At 43.2% G+C, this 15,152-nt stretch overlaps 2 protein-coding genes across 3 annotated transcripts in view; one reads left to right on the top strand and one right to left on the bottom strand.

Annotated features, from left to right (window-relative positions):
* Positions 1–14,768, bottom strand: part of agt (angiotensinogen) — a 94,374-nt gene extending 79,606 nt beyond the window's left edge. Inside the window, exon 1 of the mRNA XM_061911681.1 lies at positions 14,640–14,768. The gene's annotated coding sequence lies outside the window, so the exon portion shown is untranslated. The remainder of the gene's footprint in view (positions 1–14,639) is intronic.
* On the top strand, positions 98–15,147 carry LOC133559684 (deleted in malignant brain tumors 1 protein-like). Of its 2 annotated transcripts, XM_061911678.1 has the most exons (13): positions 104–608; positions 683–712; positions 3,679–3,777; positions 6,439–6,480; positions 6,574–6,672; positions 6,764–6,799; positions 6,864–7,008; positions 8,260–8,465; positions 9,891–10,066; positions 10,139–10,369; positions 10,455–10,615; positions 14,663–14,907; positions 14,988–15,147. In XM_061911678.1, exons 1-13 carry the CDS (start codon positions 428–430, stop codon positions 15,032–15,034), a joined length of 1,698 nt encoding a protein of 565 aa, XP_061767662.1. In that variant the 5' UTR covers positions 104–427; the 3' UTR covers positions 15,035–15,147. The 2 variants fall into 2 exon arrangements, with proteins under 2 accessions (XP_061767661.1, XP_061767662.1); XM_061911677.1 differs by having other exon boundaries at positions 98–608; positions 6,439–6,672.
* Positions 15,148–15,152: the final 5 nt, after the last annotated feature.

Here is a 15,152-nt window from a genome sequence, read left to right as displayed (position 1 = left end):
GGGTTCTTCCGAGGATGTTGTAGTCGTAATGATTTGTGCAGTCCTTTGAGACATTTGTGATTTGGGGCTATATAAATAAACATTGATTGATTGATTGATGGATAGTCCTCCCAACAAGTCTTCCCCATGGCCTCCTACCGGTTGGACGTGCCCTAAACACCTCCCTAGGGATGCGTTCGGGTGGCATCCTGACCAGATGCCGGAACCACCTCATCTGGCTCCTCTCCATGGAAAATGTTTTTTGGGATGAATAAAAAAAATGTAGATAAAGTAAAGAAAATGCATGAAAAATGTGCTTACAATGTTAAGCAATGATAACTTATCGGGTGGAGTAAAATAAATATTGAGAAAAGCACTAATAAAACAAGGTAAATGTAATCAGCATATTTGATATTACGTGTGCCTGAAAGCCATCGTTTCCTCTTTTATGATCGCACAGCAGGTGTGTGTTTCTCATCCGCGTGTGACGTTTTGGGCAGATTTATGGCCAACTGGGCTTATAAAAACCATCCACTTGGGCCCAGGGACCAGGTTTGGAACTCGAGTCGCAACAATGTGGACGCTCTTGCTTCTTTGTGTCCTCGCCGTTGTCTCGCCTGGTGCGCAAGGTACGGTCCGCCGCATTGTCAATAGTCGTGACATTGATTAGGAATGTATTCATTTTTATCTTGTGATCCATCAGGTGATGATGCTGCAGTACGGAGAACTTCAGGTACTTGTTAATGTTGACTTGCACTCCCGGGCATTAATGCCATTTCAATGTTGCGGCCATAAAGAAGCATTTGAACATGGGGTGCACGGCAAATATCAGGGATTATGACATCATGCTGATAAATTTGACATTAAACGCTGAAACATAGCTCTGATTAACACAAGCACTCCAATTAGTCGAGAGTAGCCACACTGTGCTGTAGGCAGGGTTAGTTAGGCTGAGTAAATGGCCAAGCAGATCCATTTTTGTTTCTTCTGACATCACTTGGACAAAGATAAGACATTCTGGAGGAAATTTCTGTGGTCAGATGAAACAATTTGGCCACAATACCCAGCAATATGTTGGTGAGGCCTTTAATCTCAGGAACACCATTCCTACTGTCAAGCATGGTGGTGGTAGTATTATGCTCTGGGCCTGTTTTGCTGCCAATGGAACTGCTGCTTTAAATGGGACGATGAAAAAGGAGGATTATCTCCAAATTCTTCAGGACAAACTAAAATCATCAGCCCGGAGGTTGGGTCTTGGGCGCAGTTGGGCGTTCCAACAGAACAATGACCCCAAACACACCTCAAACATGGTAAAGGAATGGCTAAATCAGGCTAGAATGAAGTTTTTAGAATGGCCTTCCCAAAGTCCTGACTTAAACCTGTGGACAATGCTGAAGAAACAAGTCCATGTCAGAAAACCAACACATTTAGCGGAACTGCACCAATTTTGTCAAGAGGAGTGGTCAAACATTCAAGCAGAAGCTTGCCAGAGTCTTGTGGATAGCTACCAGTGTAACTCGCCAAGGGACATATAAGCAAATACCGTATTTCCTTGAATTGCCGCCGGGGCGCTAATTATTTTAAAACCTCTTCTCACTCCGGCGCTTACCAAAGGCATGCGGTAAATTTAGGCCTGCGCTTATAAATCTGAGTGTGATGTAAGGATACCATCATGAAAAGCACATTTAATTAAAAAAAACGTTATTATGGTCTTACCTTTACTTATAAATGAAGTCCATGCGCAGCTCCTTCTGATCAAAAGCATCGATAACTTGTTTATAGAAGTCTTCCTTATCTTTCTTCAGTTTTAAAAGTCTCTCTGTCTCGATGGAGAGCTTCCTTTATTACCTCCTGCTTCGATTGAAAGTCCAGTTTAGAAAACGGTTTTATTTTAGATATGTAATCCTCCATGTTAAAAGTGCAAGCGAGAGGAAAAAATAAACGATCGCTGCTTGTTGTCACTTCTTCTGCAGCCGAGTAGTCGCAAGAAGGATCACTAGCGCCCTCTACCACCAGGAGGCGGGAGTCATTTAATGACTCATATTTGACACACGCAGCTACGGTATATTAATAAAACATAGCTGCTTACTGTTCTTTTTAGCATATTCAATAGCTTGGACCTTAAATCCTACTGAATAGCTCTCAATCTTCTTCCCTTTATGCGATTTCAAATTATTGAAATCAGCCTCCTCCATTTTGAAAATGATGACAGGTGAAGTGTCACTCGTGACGTGACGAGTTTGACCCGGCGGAAATTCTAGACATGCGCTAATAAAAACAATATTTTGCGAAACGAGTTTGACCCGGCGTTAATCCTGAGCTAAGAATGCGCTAATTATTTTGCGAAACGAGTTTGCCCCAACAGTAATTCTAGGCAGGTGCATACTATATACCCGGGGGCAATTCAAGGAAATACGGTAAGCAAATATCAACTTTGCTGTATGTATACTTTTGACCCAGCACATTTGCTGACATTTTCAGTAGAGCCATAATAAATTCATTAAAGAAGCAAACTTCATGAATGATTTTTGTGAGCAACAAGTATGTGCTCCAATCACTACATCACAAAGTATAAGAGTTGTAGAAATGATTGGAAACTCAAGACAGCCATGACATGATGTTCTTCACTTTTGACCACCACTGTATCAATCAATCAATCAATCAATCAATGTTTATTTATATAGCCCCAAATCACAAATGTCTCAAAGGACTGCACAAATCATTACGACTACAACATCCTCGGAAGAACCCACAAAAGGGCAAGGAAAACTCACACCCAGTGGGCAGGGAGAATTCACATCCAGTGGGACGCCAGTGACAATGCTGACTATGAGAAACCTTGGAGAGGACCTCAGATGTGGGCAACCCCCCCCCTCTAGGGGACCGAAAGCAATGGATGTCGAGCGGGTCTAACATGATACTGTGAAAGCTCAATCCTTAGTGGCTCCAACACAGCCGCGAGAGTTCAGTTCAAGCGGATCCAAGACAGCAGCGAGAGTCCCGTCCACAGGAAACCATCTCAAGCGGAGGCGGATCAGCAGCGTAGAGATGTCCCCAACCGATACAGGCGAGCGGTCCATCCTGGGTCCCGACAAAAAGGTCCATCCTGGGACTCGACTCTGGACAGCCAGTACTTCATCCATGGTCATTGGACCGGACCCCCTCCACAAGGGAGGGGGGGACATAGGAGAAAGAAAAGAAGCGGCAGATCAACTGGTCTAAAAAGGAGGTCTATTTAAAGGCTAGAGTATACAGATGAGTTTTAAGGTGAGACTTAAATGCTTCTACTGAGGTAGCATCTCGAACTGTTACCGGGAGGGCATTCCAGAGTACTGGAGCCCGAACGGAAAACGCTCTATAGCCCGCAGACTTTTTTTGGGCTCTAGGAATCACTAATAAGGCGGAGTCTTTTGAACGCAGATTTCTTGCCGGCACATATGGTACAATACAATCGGTAAGATAGGCTGGAGCTAGACCGTGTAGTATTTTATACGTAAGTAGTAAAACCTTAAAGTCACATCTTAAGTGCACAGGAAGCCAGTGCAGGTGAGCCCTGCGCACTGTACGTGTGATTTCTTAGTTTTTTTTATTTGTAATCAATTTGCTAAATAAAAAAAAATCATTATGGGGTATTGTGTGTAGAATTTTGAGAACAAAATGAATATATTGGCGCATGTTTCCTCCACCTGTGCCACTCAGCTCAGCCCTCGTGTCGCTACAACTGCGGCAGGCACATGGGAAGCTGCTCCTGCTACAGCTCTTGCGTGATCTATGGCGAATGTTGCCGTGACTACCACAGTAAGTATGAAGCACAACAACACATTTTAAGACAGGTCGGGATGGGCGATACGGCCTAAAATCTGTATCGTTCGTAACATATATTACAGCCTCCTGCGATCACGATATACATCGCCAAATATTTCTTAGCATATATTTTAAAACAGGTTACAAAGGCTCCTAATTTGGCTGCTAACATATATATATCCGGTTGAATTATTTTGTCAAAACTATTAATGTACTTGCTAATTTAAATATCGGGTTACTTTGTGTTGTAACATGTTCTATCTACACTTCTGTTCAAACGTAATAAGCACATATAGACATAGTTTTGGGTGATACTACAAATACACAGTAGTTACAGGGGAAGTATCAGCCATAATGATGCCGATACTTCAAATGTTCATCATCATTGAATGATCACAATCATGATCACACCAAAACACAGGATAGTGGTGTGATAAAAACAATTAAAGTATCAACCATATACTGATACTGTACTTGGTATCATTACTGTTGATATTTGTAACGATCCGCCCACCCCTGTTGACATTAAAGAGCTCTCTACACCATACACTACACACAGTAGGTCCTCCAGTGATAATGGTACATGCAGGGAACTTACTTTATCTTATGTACTGCCATGGAGGCTAGGTTTAGTTAAGCGCCATCGCCCTAGCAAGGAGGTTTAATAATAATAATTGTATTTAGTGGTTGGAGTGTCCGCCCTGAGATGGGTAGGTTGTGAGTTCAAACCCCAGCCGAGTCATACCGAAGACTATAAAAATGGGAGCCTTTACCTCCCTGCTTGGCACTCAGCAACAAGGCTTGGAATTGGGGGTTAAATCACCAAAAATGATTCCCGGGCGCGGCCGACGCCGCTGCTCACTGCTCCCTTCACCTCCCAGGGGGAGATGGGTCAAATGTAGGGAATAATTTCGCCACACCTAGTGTGTGTGTGTGTGTGTGTGTGTGATAATCATTGGCACTTTAACTTTATTTGTATTGCATTTTACATTTGAATAACAAGTCTCAAAGTGCCAGAGTAAAAACATCATAAAATAATTAAAAAAGGCATAACAAATGTAAAATATTAATATATATATATTAGGGCTGGGCAACGATTAAACATTTTAATCGAAGTTAATCGCACTTTTTCTCCGATTAATCGTGATTAACTGCATTGTCTACGCAAAGCCCAATAATGAATTCAAAAGTAGTGTGTAGTGCACCTTTATTGGAATATTCTCCCACATGAACAAAAGCGCCAAAACATTTGTTGTGCAAACACAATTTAAATCAGTCCTTGTTAAACAGTAGCAGTTAAATAGCATATTTTATGAAAATCAACTCAAAAAATGTAAACACAAACATTTAAGCTTATTGCCACTGCCAGGGTATTTAAGTTATCCTGTTTGTTATGGAAAATAAATATAATCTACATACAAATCTCTGAGCCACAATCATAACATCCGAACAGGCAATTTCTGAGGTAACAGCAGAAATATTTTTTTTATCAGGGATCTTATGTTTAAAAAACCTATATTATAAGTAGTGGGCTGTTTTAGGGAATTTTTGATCAAATTATCGGTAGTAGCAATATTAATAATGTTGTGTTTATTCTGTGTAGTGCACTTACAATAATTATGACCATATCTAGGAATTGATATGATGGGAATTTTCCGATTGTTTGCTTGGTGCTTTGATAAACTGAACGCATCATATACCTGGTACTCTATTGTGATGTTATGAACCAGGGAAAAAAAGAACTACCCTACCCAGCATGCAACAGGAGTGACGAGCATGCGCGGTAGCCCGGTAAAGGTTGTGTGTCGTCATGACGGCATCTTGTATGTTGTGATATGCACGCTCTGAAAGCAAACGTTAAGAACTCAGCTAACACTCCTCGTCTGCATGATTCATAAATAGACAGACAACACATATACTCCGCTGCTTCACAGGCCGCTGGATGTAGCCGGCAAAGTATTCCCATGCTAGCTAGCCGGTCTAGCAAGCACGCGTCATTCAGTCCAAAACGGCCCGATCTATCCACATTCAGAATTGTCTGGCGGTCGTAAGTGATCCCGGAGTGACCACGCTGTAAGCCAGCCATGAAATTTGCACAAATGTACCATCTTTACCAAGAGCCCCTCCACGCCGACGCCCGTCCGGGCGCCACCATCTTTATAAGAAAAGGCGTTAACAAAATAAAAGCATGTAAACAACATATGCAAATGCGCGATAAAATAATTGTCGGCGTTAGTAGATTGATGAGTTAACTCGTAATTAACGCATTAATTTGCCCACCCCTAATATATATATTAATATTAAAATGAGCTATATGATTTTTTTTTTTTTAAATGTTGTTTTTTAGCCCTTTAAAAAAAAAAGAGAAAAAAAGCCTCCACCGTCTGTGGGCACCTGAGGTGGTAAGGAAGGGTGTTCCACAAACAGACGTGGATTTGCACCGGGGAACGACGTTAGCTGCAGGGACGCTACACTGCGTTAAGGACGGGGTCGTCCGCATGTCACTGTCAAATTTGCGCCACGCAGCTAGAATGCATCGTCAACGTTCGTTATCACGATACCACAACGCCAAATCGATATCATTTACATCGACTATCGTCAACCATGAGGACAGGCAGTGAGGATGCTGCGCAACATTGTCATTCTTTTGTTCAGATTACTGCCCAAGCACGACTGAGCCACCACGCAGCACCACAGGTAAGGCACCATGCACCATTCTTCCAGTAAATAGTCACCAATTAGCTGACATTCTTTCAGTAAATAGTCACCAATTAGCTGACATTCTTCCAGCTCAGCCCTCGTGTCGCTACAACTGCGGCGGACACATGGGAAGCTGCTCCTGCTCCAGCTCTTGCCAGTACTATGGCAACTGTTGCCGTGACTACTACTGTTTGTGTGATATCGCTATTATTAGCCATGAAAAGTGATATTTGTCTGATATGTTTTTGTTTTCTTTTTTTTATTGATTTTTTTTAAATAGCACAGTGCTCTGACACTACTGAGGTGCCGACCACGGGTACGAGCTTCTGCACATTCCAACCTGAAACGACTTGGATGTAAATAATGATGTTGACTTTCAGCCCAGCTGTGTGGAGGCTCCATGTTTGGATCTGGTATCTTCTCCAGTCCCAATCACCCTGGGTACTACCAAAACAATGCCTACTGCGTGTGGACTATCAGATCCTCGCAGAGCCAGAGAGTCCTGCTGACGTTCCCTTACCTGCAGTGCGTACATTTTTGCCTTCCAACTAATTTATGAATGTTTGAATGGATAGACCAGGGGTCACCAACCTTTTTGAAAGCAAAAGCTACTTCTTGGGTACTGATTAATGCAAAGGGCTACCAGTTTGATACACACTTAAATAAAATTGCCAGAAATAGCCAATTTGCTCAATTTACCTTTAACTCTGTTATTATTAATAATTAATTATATTTATCTTTGTGGAAACACTGATCATCTTAATGATTTATCACTATAAATATATATTTTTGATTAAGTATTTTAAATAGGTTAAAATCCAATCTGCACTCTGTTAAAATATATAACAAATTGGACCAAGCTATATTTCTAACAAAGACAAATCATTATTTCTTCTCGATTTTCCAGAAAAGAAATTCAAAAGACTTTAAATATAAATTTGATTCTACAGATTTTCTAGATTTGCCAAAATAATTATTTAGAATTTTAATCATAATAAGTTTGAAGAAATATTTCCCAAATATTCTTCGTCGAAAAAACAGAAGCTAAAATGAAGAATTAAATTAAAATGTATTTATTATTCTTTACAATAAAAAAATACATTTACTTGAACATTGATTTAAATTGTCAGGAAACAAGAGGATGGAATTTAAAAGGTAAAAAGTTATATAGGGTCGGCATAGCTCGGTTGGTAGAGCGGCCGTGCCAGCAACTTGAGGGTTGCAGGTTCGATTCCCGTTTCCGCCATCCTAGTCACTGCCGTTGTGTCCTTGGGCAAGACACTTTACCCACCTGCTCCCAGTGCCACCCACACTGGTTTAAATGTAACTTAGATATTGGGTTTCACTATGTAAAGCGCTTTGAGTCACTAGAGAAAAGCGCTATATAAATATAATTCACAATTCACATGTGTTTAAAAATCCTAAAATCTTTTTTAAGGTTGTATTTTTTTTCTAAAATTGTCTTTCTGAAAGTTATAAGACGCAAAGTAATAAAATAAATGAATTCATTCAAACAAGTGAAGACCAAGTCTTTAAAATATTTTCAAATTCTACTTGAGTTGTGTCTCTCTTAGACTTAAAAATATCCAGCAAAGCGAGACCAGCTTGCTAGTAAATAAATCTTCAAAAATAGAGGCAGCTCACTGGTAAGTGCTGCTATTTGAGCTATTTTTAGAACAGGCCAGCGGGCGACTCATCTGGTCCTTACGGGCACCGCGTTGGTGACCCCTGGGATAGACAGAGAGCGACTTTAACATCTGGATCATTTGTGGACAGACTGGAGAGCTGCTGTCACTGCGACTACATTTCAGTCTACGACGGTCCGTCCGTCAACTCCCCGTATTTGGGAAAAGCGTGCGAGAACGCCTCCAGTGTCTTCTACTCCACCTCTAGCCACATGACTGTGGTATTTCGGAGCGACGGCTCGGGGAGCGGGAGAGGATTCAGGGCGGAGTTCAACAGCGCTCTGCCGCAGAACTCGGGTAAAACGCTGCCACAGTTGGCTAAAAAGTTGTGTTGTGCAAGTACTTGCTTGGGATGAGTCCAGCTCTTTCTACTGCGGTTGAAAGTCTATTAAAACTGGATGTACTATAGAGTAGGGTTTTTCAACCACTGTGCCGCGGCACACAGTGTGCCGTGAGATACAGTCTGGTGTGCCGTGGGAGATTACCGTATTTCCTTGAATTGCCGCCTGCCTTGAATTACTGCCGGCTCAAACTCGTTTCGCAAAATATTATTTTTATTAGCGCATGTCTAGAATTTCCGCTGGGTCGAACTCCTTTCGCCAAATAATTAGCATATGCCTAGAATTTCCGCCGGGTCAAACTCGTCACGTCACGAGTGACACTTCACCTGTCATCATTTTCAAAATGGAGGCTGATTTCAATCATTTGAAATCGCATAAAGGGAAGAAGATTAAGAGCTATTCAGTAGGATTTAAGGTCCAAGCTATTGAATATGCTAAAAAGAACAGTAAGCAGCTATGTTTTATTCATATACTGTAGCTGCGTGTGTCAAATATGAGTCATTAAATGACTCCCGCCTCCTGGTGGTAGAGGGCGCTAGTGATCCTTCTTGCGACTACTCGGCTGCAGAAGAAGTGACAGCAAGCAGCAAGAGTGAGCAGTAATCGTTAATTTTTTTCCTCTCGCTTGCACTTTTCACATGGAGGATTACATATCTAAAATAAAACCGTTTTCTAAACTGGACTTTCAATCGAAGCAGGAGGTAATAAAGGAAGATCTCCATCGAGACAGAGAGACTTTTAAAACTGAAGAAAGATAAGGAAGACTTCTATAAACAAGTTATCGATGCTTTTGATCAGAAGGAGCTGCGCATGGACTTCATTTATGAGTAAAGGTAAGACCATAATAAAGTTTTTTTGTATTAAATGTGCTTTTCATGATGGTATCCTTACAGCACACTCAAATTTATAAACACAGGCCTAAATTTACCACATGCCTTTGGTAAGTGCCGTAGTGAGAAGAGGTTTTAAAATAATTAGCGCATGCTTGCCTTTACCGCATGCCTTTGGTAAACGCAGGAGTGAGAAGAGGTTTTAAAATAATTAACGCCCCGGCGGGAATTCAAGGAAAAACGGTACACATATTTACATGACTTGTAAAATATTAATAATACATTATTTCTCGGGCTTAATTTCTGCAAAGTAGGAATTATTTGATATAAATGTAATGTTTTTATAGCGGGTTACAACTTTCTGGATATAATTTTTAACATTAAGAAAGCCCTAAATAACACCTGCATTACAAGCGGTAAACTTCAGAGCGACTGTATTAGAACATTAATACTATTTTTGTATTAGAAGACAGTCGGCCCCAGCGTGTTCCAACAAGTAATATCAAAGACTGAAATGGGGCCACAAAAAGCTTACATCTGCTCCTCCCCAGGTAAAGTGAACTGTTCTTCGAACGACATGACCATCGTGATCGGCAGGAAATACCTGAACTCTTTGGGTTACGACGGCCACAGCCTCTACCTCAACAACCAAAACTGCAGACCCACTGTTTATGCAAACGAAGTGGTCTTCAGTTTCGGTGTCAACAGTTGTGGTACCGGTCGAAAGGTTCAGGATGGTATTACGCCGGCGACGTACCGTAGTGTACCGTGCTGACACAAAGGCGTTGTAACATTTCAGTTTGAGAACGGCAGAGTGGTGTACACCAACGCCGTCCGCGCCTACACGTCCAGCTTCGGTGACATCACTCGCATGGCCAACTTAAAAATCAACGTGGTCTGTCGGATGGATCAAGACTCGGTGGCGCAGTTTATGTACCTGGGACAGAACCACGACAACGCCACTATCACAGGGACGGGCAAGTTCAACACTTCTGTGGATTTCTACACACACAGCAACTTCTACTATAAGGTAGACCACTTTCACACTCTCACAGAGATCATTATAACACCACCAAGGACATTAATAGTCTTCCTTTGACTCTCTCCTCAACCAGGTGACAGAATTCCCATACAAAGTGTCTCTCAACCAAGATCTGTACGTCCAGGTGGACCTAGGGGGAGGGGACAGCTCCCTGGTCATTTTCCTGGACACCTGTGTGGCCTCACCATCACCTTATGACTTCCAAAGTACAACCTACAGCCTGCTCCGTAATGGGTAAGCTGAGAACCACCACTAGCACAAGTGCTAAGTCTTGGAAAAATGCACTAAAACACCCTTTGAAGCTCCAACTGTGTACTAACTCCACAAATTGCCCCAAATACAAGACGGTAGACCTATTCAAAGTCGTCTTATGTTCACAGTGTCGAGATTTACATATGCAAACCAACAAGTGGCACAAATCGACTTGACCCGAAATGAATCAGAGGCTTTCTTACTGGCAATCACTTACACTAGTTACCAAGTACTGTAAAAGCGTTCATTAGATTTTTTTTCTACATTTAAAACACTTCCTTGTGTTCTAAACCCGTGGTCCCCAACCACCGATCTGGGGACGGGAATCGGTCCATGACACATTTGCTACCGGTCCTTACAGAAATCTTAAATATTTCATAAATTACTGCATTTTCCTGGTTTTAAATAAACACACCATTAAGCTTGTTCATATCCATCCATCCATCCATCATCTTCCGCTTATCCGAGGTCGGGTCGCGGGGGCAGCAGCCTAAGCAGGGAAGCCCAGACTTCCCTATCTCCAGCCACTTCGTCTAGCTCTTCCCGGGGGATCCCGAGGCGTTCCCAGGCCAGCCGGGAGACATAGTCTTCCCAACGTGTCCTGGGTCTTCCCCGTGGCCTCCTACCAGCTGGACGTGCCCTAAACACATCCTTAGGGAGGCGTTCGGGTGGCATCCTGACCAGATGCCCGAACCACTTCATCTGGCTCCTCTCGATGTGGAGGAGCAGCGGCTTTACGTTGAGTTCCTCCCGGATGGCAGAGCTTCTCACCCTATCTTTAAGGGAGAGCCCCGCCACCCGGCGGAGGATACTCATTTGGGCCGCTTGTACCCGTGATCTTATCCTTTCGGTCATGACCCAAAGCTCATGACCATAGGTGAGGATGGGAACGTAGATCGACCGGTAAATTGAGAGCTTTGCCTTCCGGCTCAGCTCCTTCTTCACCACAACGGATCGATACAACGTCCGCATTACTGAAGACGCCGCACCGATCCGCCTGTCGATCTCACGATCCACTCTTCCCCCACTCGTGAACAAGACTCTTAGGTATTTAAACTCCTCCACTTGGGGCAGGGTCTCCTCCCTTGTTCATAGATGTATAATAAAACTCCTAATAGGAAGTCCCGGACATCAACCTTCCAAAGACCATCTCATTAAAAAGAAACAAACTCCCACTAAATCAGAGTTTTGTGTCTCTTGTATTTTTCATGCACTCATTTTTGCTGTATTGGTCTGCCAAGCGGGGAAGGCCGCTAAGTGAAAATAATGCTTACATTAAAATGGTCCCTGGTACAAATAAGGTTCTGGACCCCAGGTCTAAACAACATGTGGTCAAAATGTTGCATGGATTTTGTTTTCCAGACCGTTTTTAAGCCGCTTCTGACCGTCTTGTCTCTTCAGGATGCGCCATTTAATGGGCGGTGTTATTTACGTCATCTTTGTTGTAATTTGTAGCGCTTCCATTTGGAGTCTACTGGCGGATATAAGTTCGAACTATTCGCTACTTTGTATTAGAAATGGCAACGGCGGATGATGCATGTGCATGCACAAGCCAGTCTGCCCCACAACAAACTACAGCGCGGACGACAATGGCGGACTCGCGTAAAGCACTTAGGGTAAATTTCTTCCATATATGGATAACATTAACATATGGTCCGCATTGCTGGCAGTAAGTCGGACACGTTTCCAGTGAGGGTTGGACTCCGCCAAGGCTGTCCTTTGTCACCCATTCTCTTCATAACTTTTATGGACAGAATTTCTAGGCGCAGTCAAGGCGTTGAGGGGATCTGGTTTGGTGGCCACGGGATTAGGTCTCTGCTTTTTGCAGATGATGTAGTCCTGATGGCTTCATCTGGCCGGGATCTTCAGCTCTCGCTGGATCGGTTCGCAGCCGAGTGTGAAGCGACCGGAATGAGAATCAGCACCTCCAAGTCCGAGTCCATGGTTCTCGCCCGGAAAAGGGTGGAGTGCCATCTCCGGGTTGGGGAGAAGACCCTGCCCCAAGTGGAGGAGTTCAAGTGCCTAGGAGTCTTGTTCACGAGTGGGGGAAGAGTGGATCGTGAGATCGACAGGCGGATCGGTGCGGCGTCTTCAGTAATGCGGACGTTGTATCGATCCGTTGTGGTGAAGAAGGAGCTGAGCCGGAAGGCAAAGCTCTCAATTTACCGGTCGATCTACGTTCCCATTCTCACCTATGGTCATGAGCTTTGGGTCATGACCGAAAGGATAAGATCACGGGTACAAGCGGCCGAAATGAGTTTCCAGGTCTCTCCCTTAGAGATAGGGTGAGAAGCTCTGCCATCCGGGGGGAACTCAAAGTAAAGCCGCTGCTCCTCCACATCGAGAGGAGCCAGATGAGGTGGTTCGGGCATCTGGTCAGGATGCCACCCGAACGCCTCCCTAGGGAGGTGTTTAGGGCACGTCCAACCGGTAGGAGGCCACAGGGAAGACCCGGGACACGTTGGGAAGACTATGTCTCCCGGCTGGCCTGGGAACGCCTCGGGATCCCCCGGGAAGAGCTAGACGAAGTGGCTGGGGAGAGGGAAGTCTGGGTTTCCCTGCTTAGGCTGTTGCCCCCGCGACCCGACCTCGGATAAGCGGAAGATGATGGATGGATGGATGGAAATAAAAAAACAGAAAAACAATTATTATTTTTTAGGCGTTTGACTCGCTCGACTGCTCATAAAAGCAATGGGACTCTGTCTGTGAATGGAGCTTGTACTTACATATTATATACAGTAAATATGGAAATATTACATAAATATGTATATAAATATGTACACAAAGTTGTAATTATATTCCAACTCCGCATTCTTCTTGGTCATCGCCGCTGCCACCCCTCTCTCCGCCGCCCGACCACACCACCACAAATAGATGCCTGACCTGTGGGAAACACTGTAATATATCGATTTTTTCGATTCGATTCGATTCTCGATTCAAAAACGATATTTTTCCAATTCAAACGATTCTGTATTCATTCAATACATAGGATTTCAGCAGGATCTACCCCAGTCTGCTGACATGCAAGCAGAGTAGTAGATTTAAAAAAAAAAAAAGCTTTTATAATTGTAAAGGACAATGTTTTATCAACTGATTGCAATAATGTAAATTTGTTTAAGTGAAGTGAATTTGAAGTGAATTATATTTATATAGCGCTTTTCTCTAGTGACTCAAAGCGCCTTACACAGTGAAACCCAACATCTAAGTTACATTTAAACCAGTGTGGGTGGCAATGGGAGCAGGTGGGTAAAGTGCCCTGCTCAAGGACACAACGGCAGTGACTAGAATGGCGGAAGCGGGAATCGAACCTGCAACCCTCAAGTTGCTAGCACGGCCACTCTACCAACCAAGCTATGCCGTTTTAACCATTAAACGAACCAAAAATATGACTTATTTTATCTTTGTGGAAACATTGGACACATTGGGTTGTCAAGCTTATGAGATGCGATGCAAGTGTAAGCCCCTGTGACACTATTGTTCTTTTGTTTTATTTTTTTATAAATGTCTAATGATAATGTCAATGAGGGATTTTTAATCACTGCTATGCTGAAATTATAACTAATATTGATGCTGTTGTTGATAATCATTTTTGTTTCACTACTTTTGGTTTGTTCTGTGTGGTGTTTGTGTCTCCTTTCAATTGCTCTGTTTATTGCAGTTCTGAGTGTTGCTGGGTCAGGTTCGGTTTTGGAATCGGATTGCAATGTTATGATATTGCTGTGTAGTGGTTGGTTGGATTGATAAAAAAAAAAAAAAAAACGATTTTTTAAAAATGAGAATAGATTCTGAATCGCACAACGTATTCGATTCGATACAAATTGATTTTTTTCACACACCCCTAATGTAAATAGTCATAAAAATTAGGAAAATGCATTGAAAGAGAAGGTGCGTCCAAACTTTTGGCCTGCACTGTATATATTTAAAAAAAAATCCCAAATGTTTTTACACCATTTTAAAACTGGCTTTGTAGATAATTAAAGACAAAAAAGGCGGTTAAGCGACTCACCTGTGGTCTGTGTCTCTGCGCAGGTGTCCTGTCGACAACACCTATCAGTCCTACGCCAGTGGCTCCGCCCGCTACGCTCGCTTCTCATTCAAGGCCTTCCAGTTCCTGCGAAGCGCCGAGAAGGTCTACCTCCAGTGCAAGGTCCTGATTTGTCAAAACAACGACTGGAACTCTCGCTGCCGCCGGGGCTGCCTCAAACGCAAGGCCAGGGACGTCGGCGCCGAACACGAGAGCCAGACTCGGGTCCTGGGTCCCATCCAGCTCGTAGGTCGGTAGACAGTAGGTGACTGGTGTCGACCCCGGGAGAGCAGCAGCGGATGTAACGTGTGTCCTTTCTTGTCCTCATAGAGCCCGGCGAAAAGGAAGAGGAGGCTGCAGAAGAGGATCAAGTTTAATTTGATCAGTTCAACTCATTCTAATTATAAACATTTGTTTAATAAACATACTCACCCTTTGTATACTTTACAATACCTGATTAAAAGCTGCTTCAAAGACAACCCCAGTATTTCTTTG

Source organism: Nerophis ophidion, linkage group LG09 (genome assembly GCF_033978795.1).
Source record: "Nerophis ophidion isolate RoL-2023_Sa linkage group LG09, RoL_Noph_v1.0, whole genome shotgun sequence".
NCBI classification, from domain to species: domain Eukaryota; kingdom Metazoa; phylum Chordata; class Actinopteri; order Syngnathiformes; family Syngnathidae; genus Nerophis; species Nerophis ophidion.
This window is presented reverse-complemented; position numbering and strand designations above follow the sequence as displayed.

Bases quoted from the DNA above. Each gene is read 5' to 3' on its own strand.
- LOC133559684 (XM_061911677.1), top strand. From the start codon at position 428: ATGATCGCACAGCAGGTGTGTGTTTCTCATCCGCGTGTGACGTTTTGG. The intron at 6,673-6,763 runs GTTTGTGTGATA...TTTTTTAAATAG, and splicing joins CTGTTGCCGTGACTACTACT to CACAGTGCTCTGACACTACT. The intron at 10,370-10,454 runs GTAGACCACTTT...CTCCTCAACCAG, and splicing joins ACAGCAACTTCTACTATAAG to GTGACAGAATTCCCATACAA.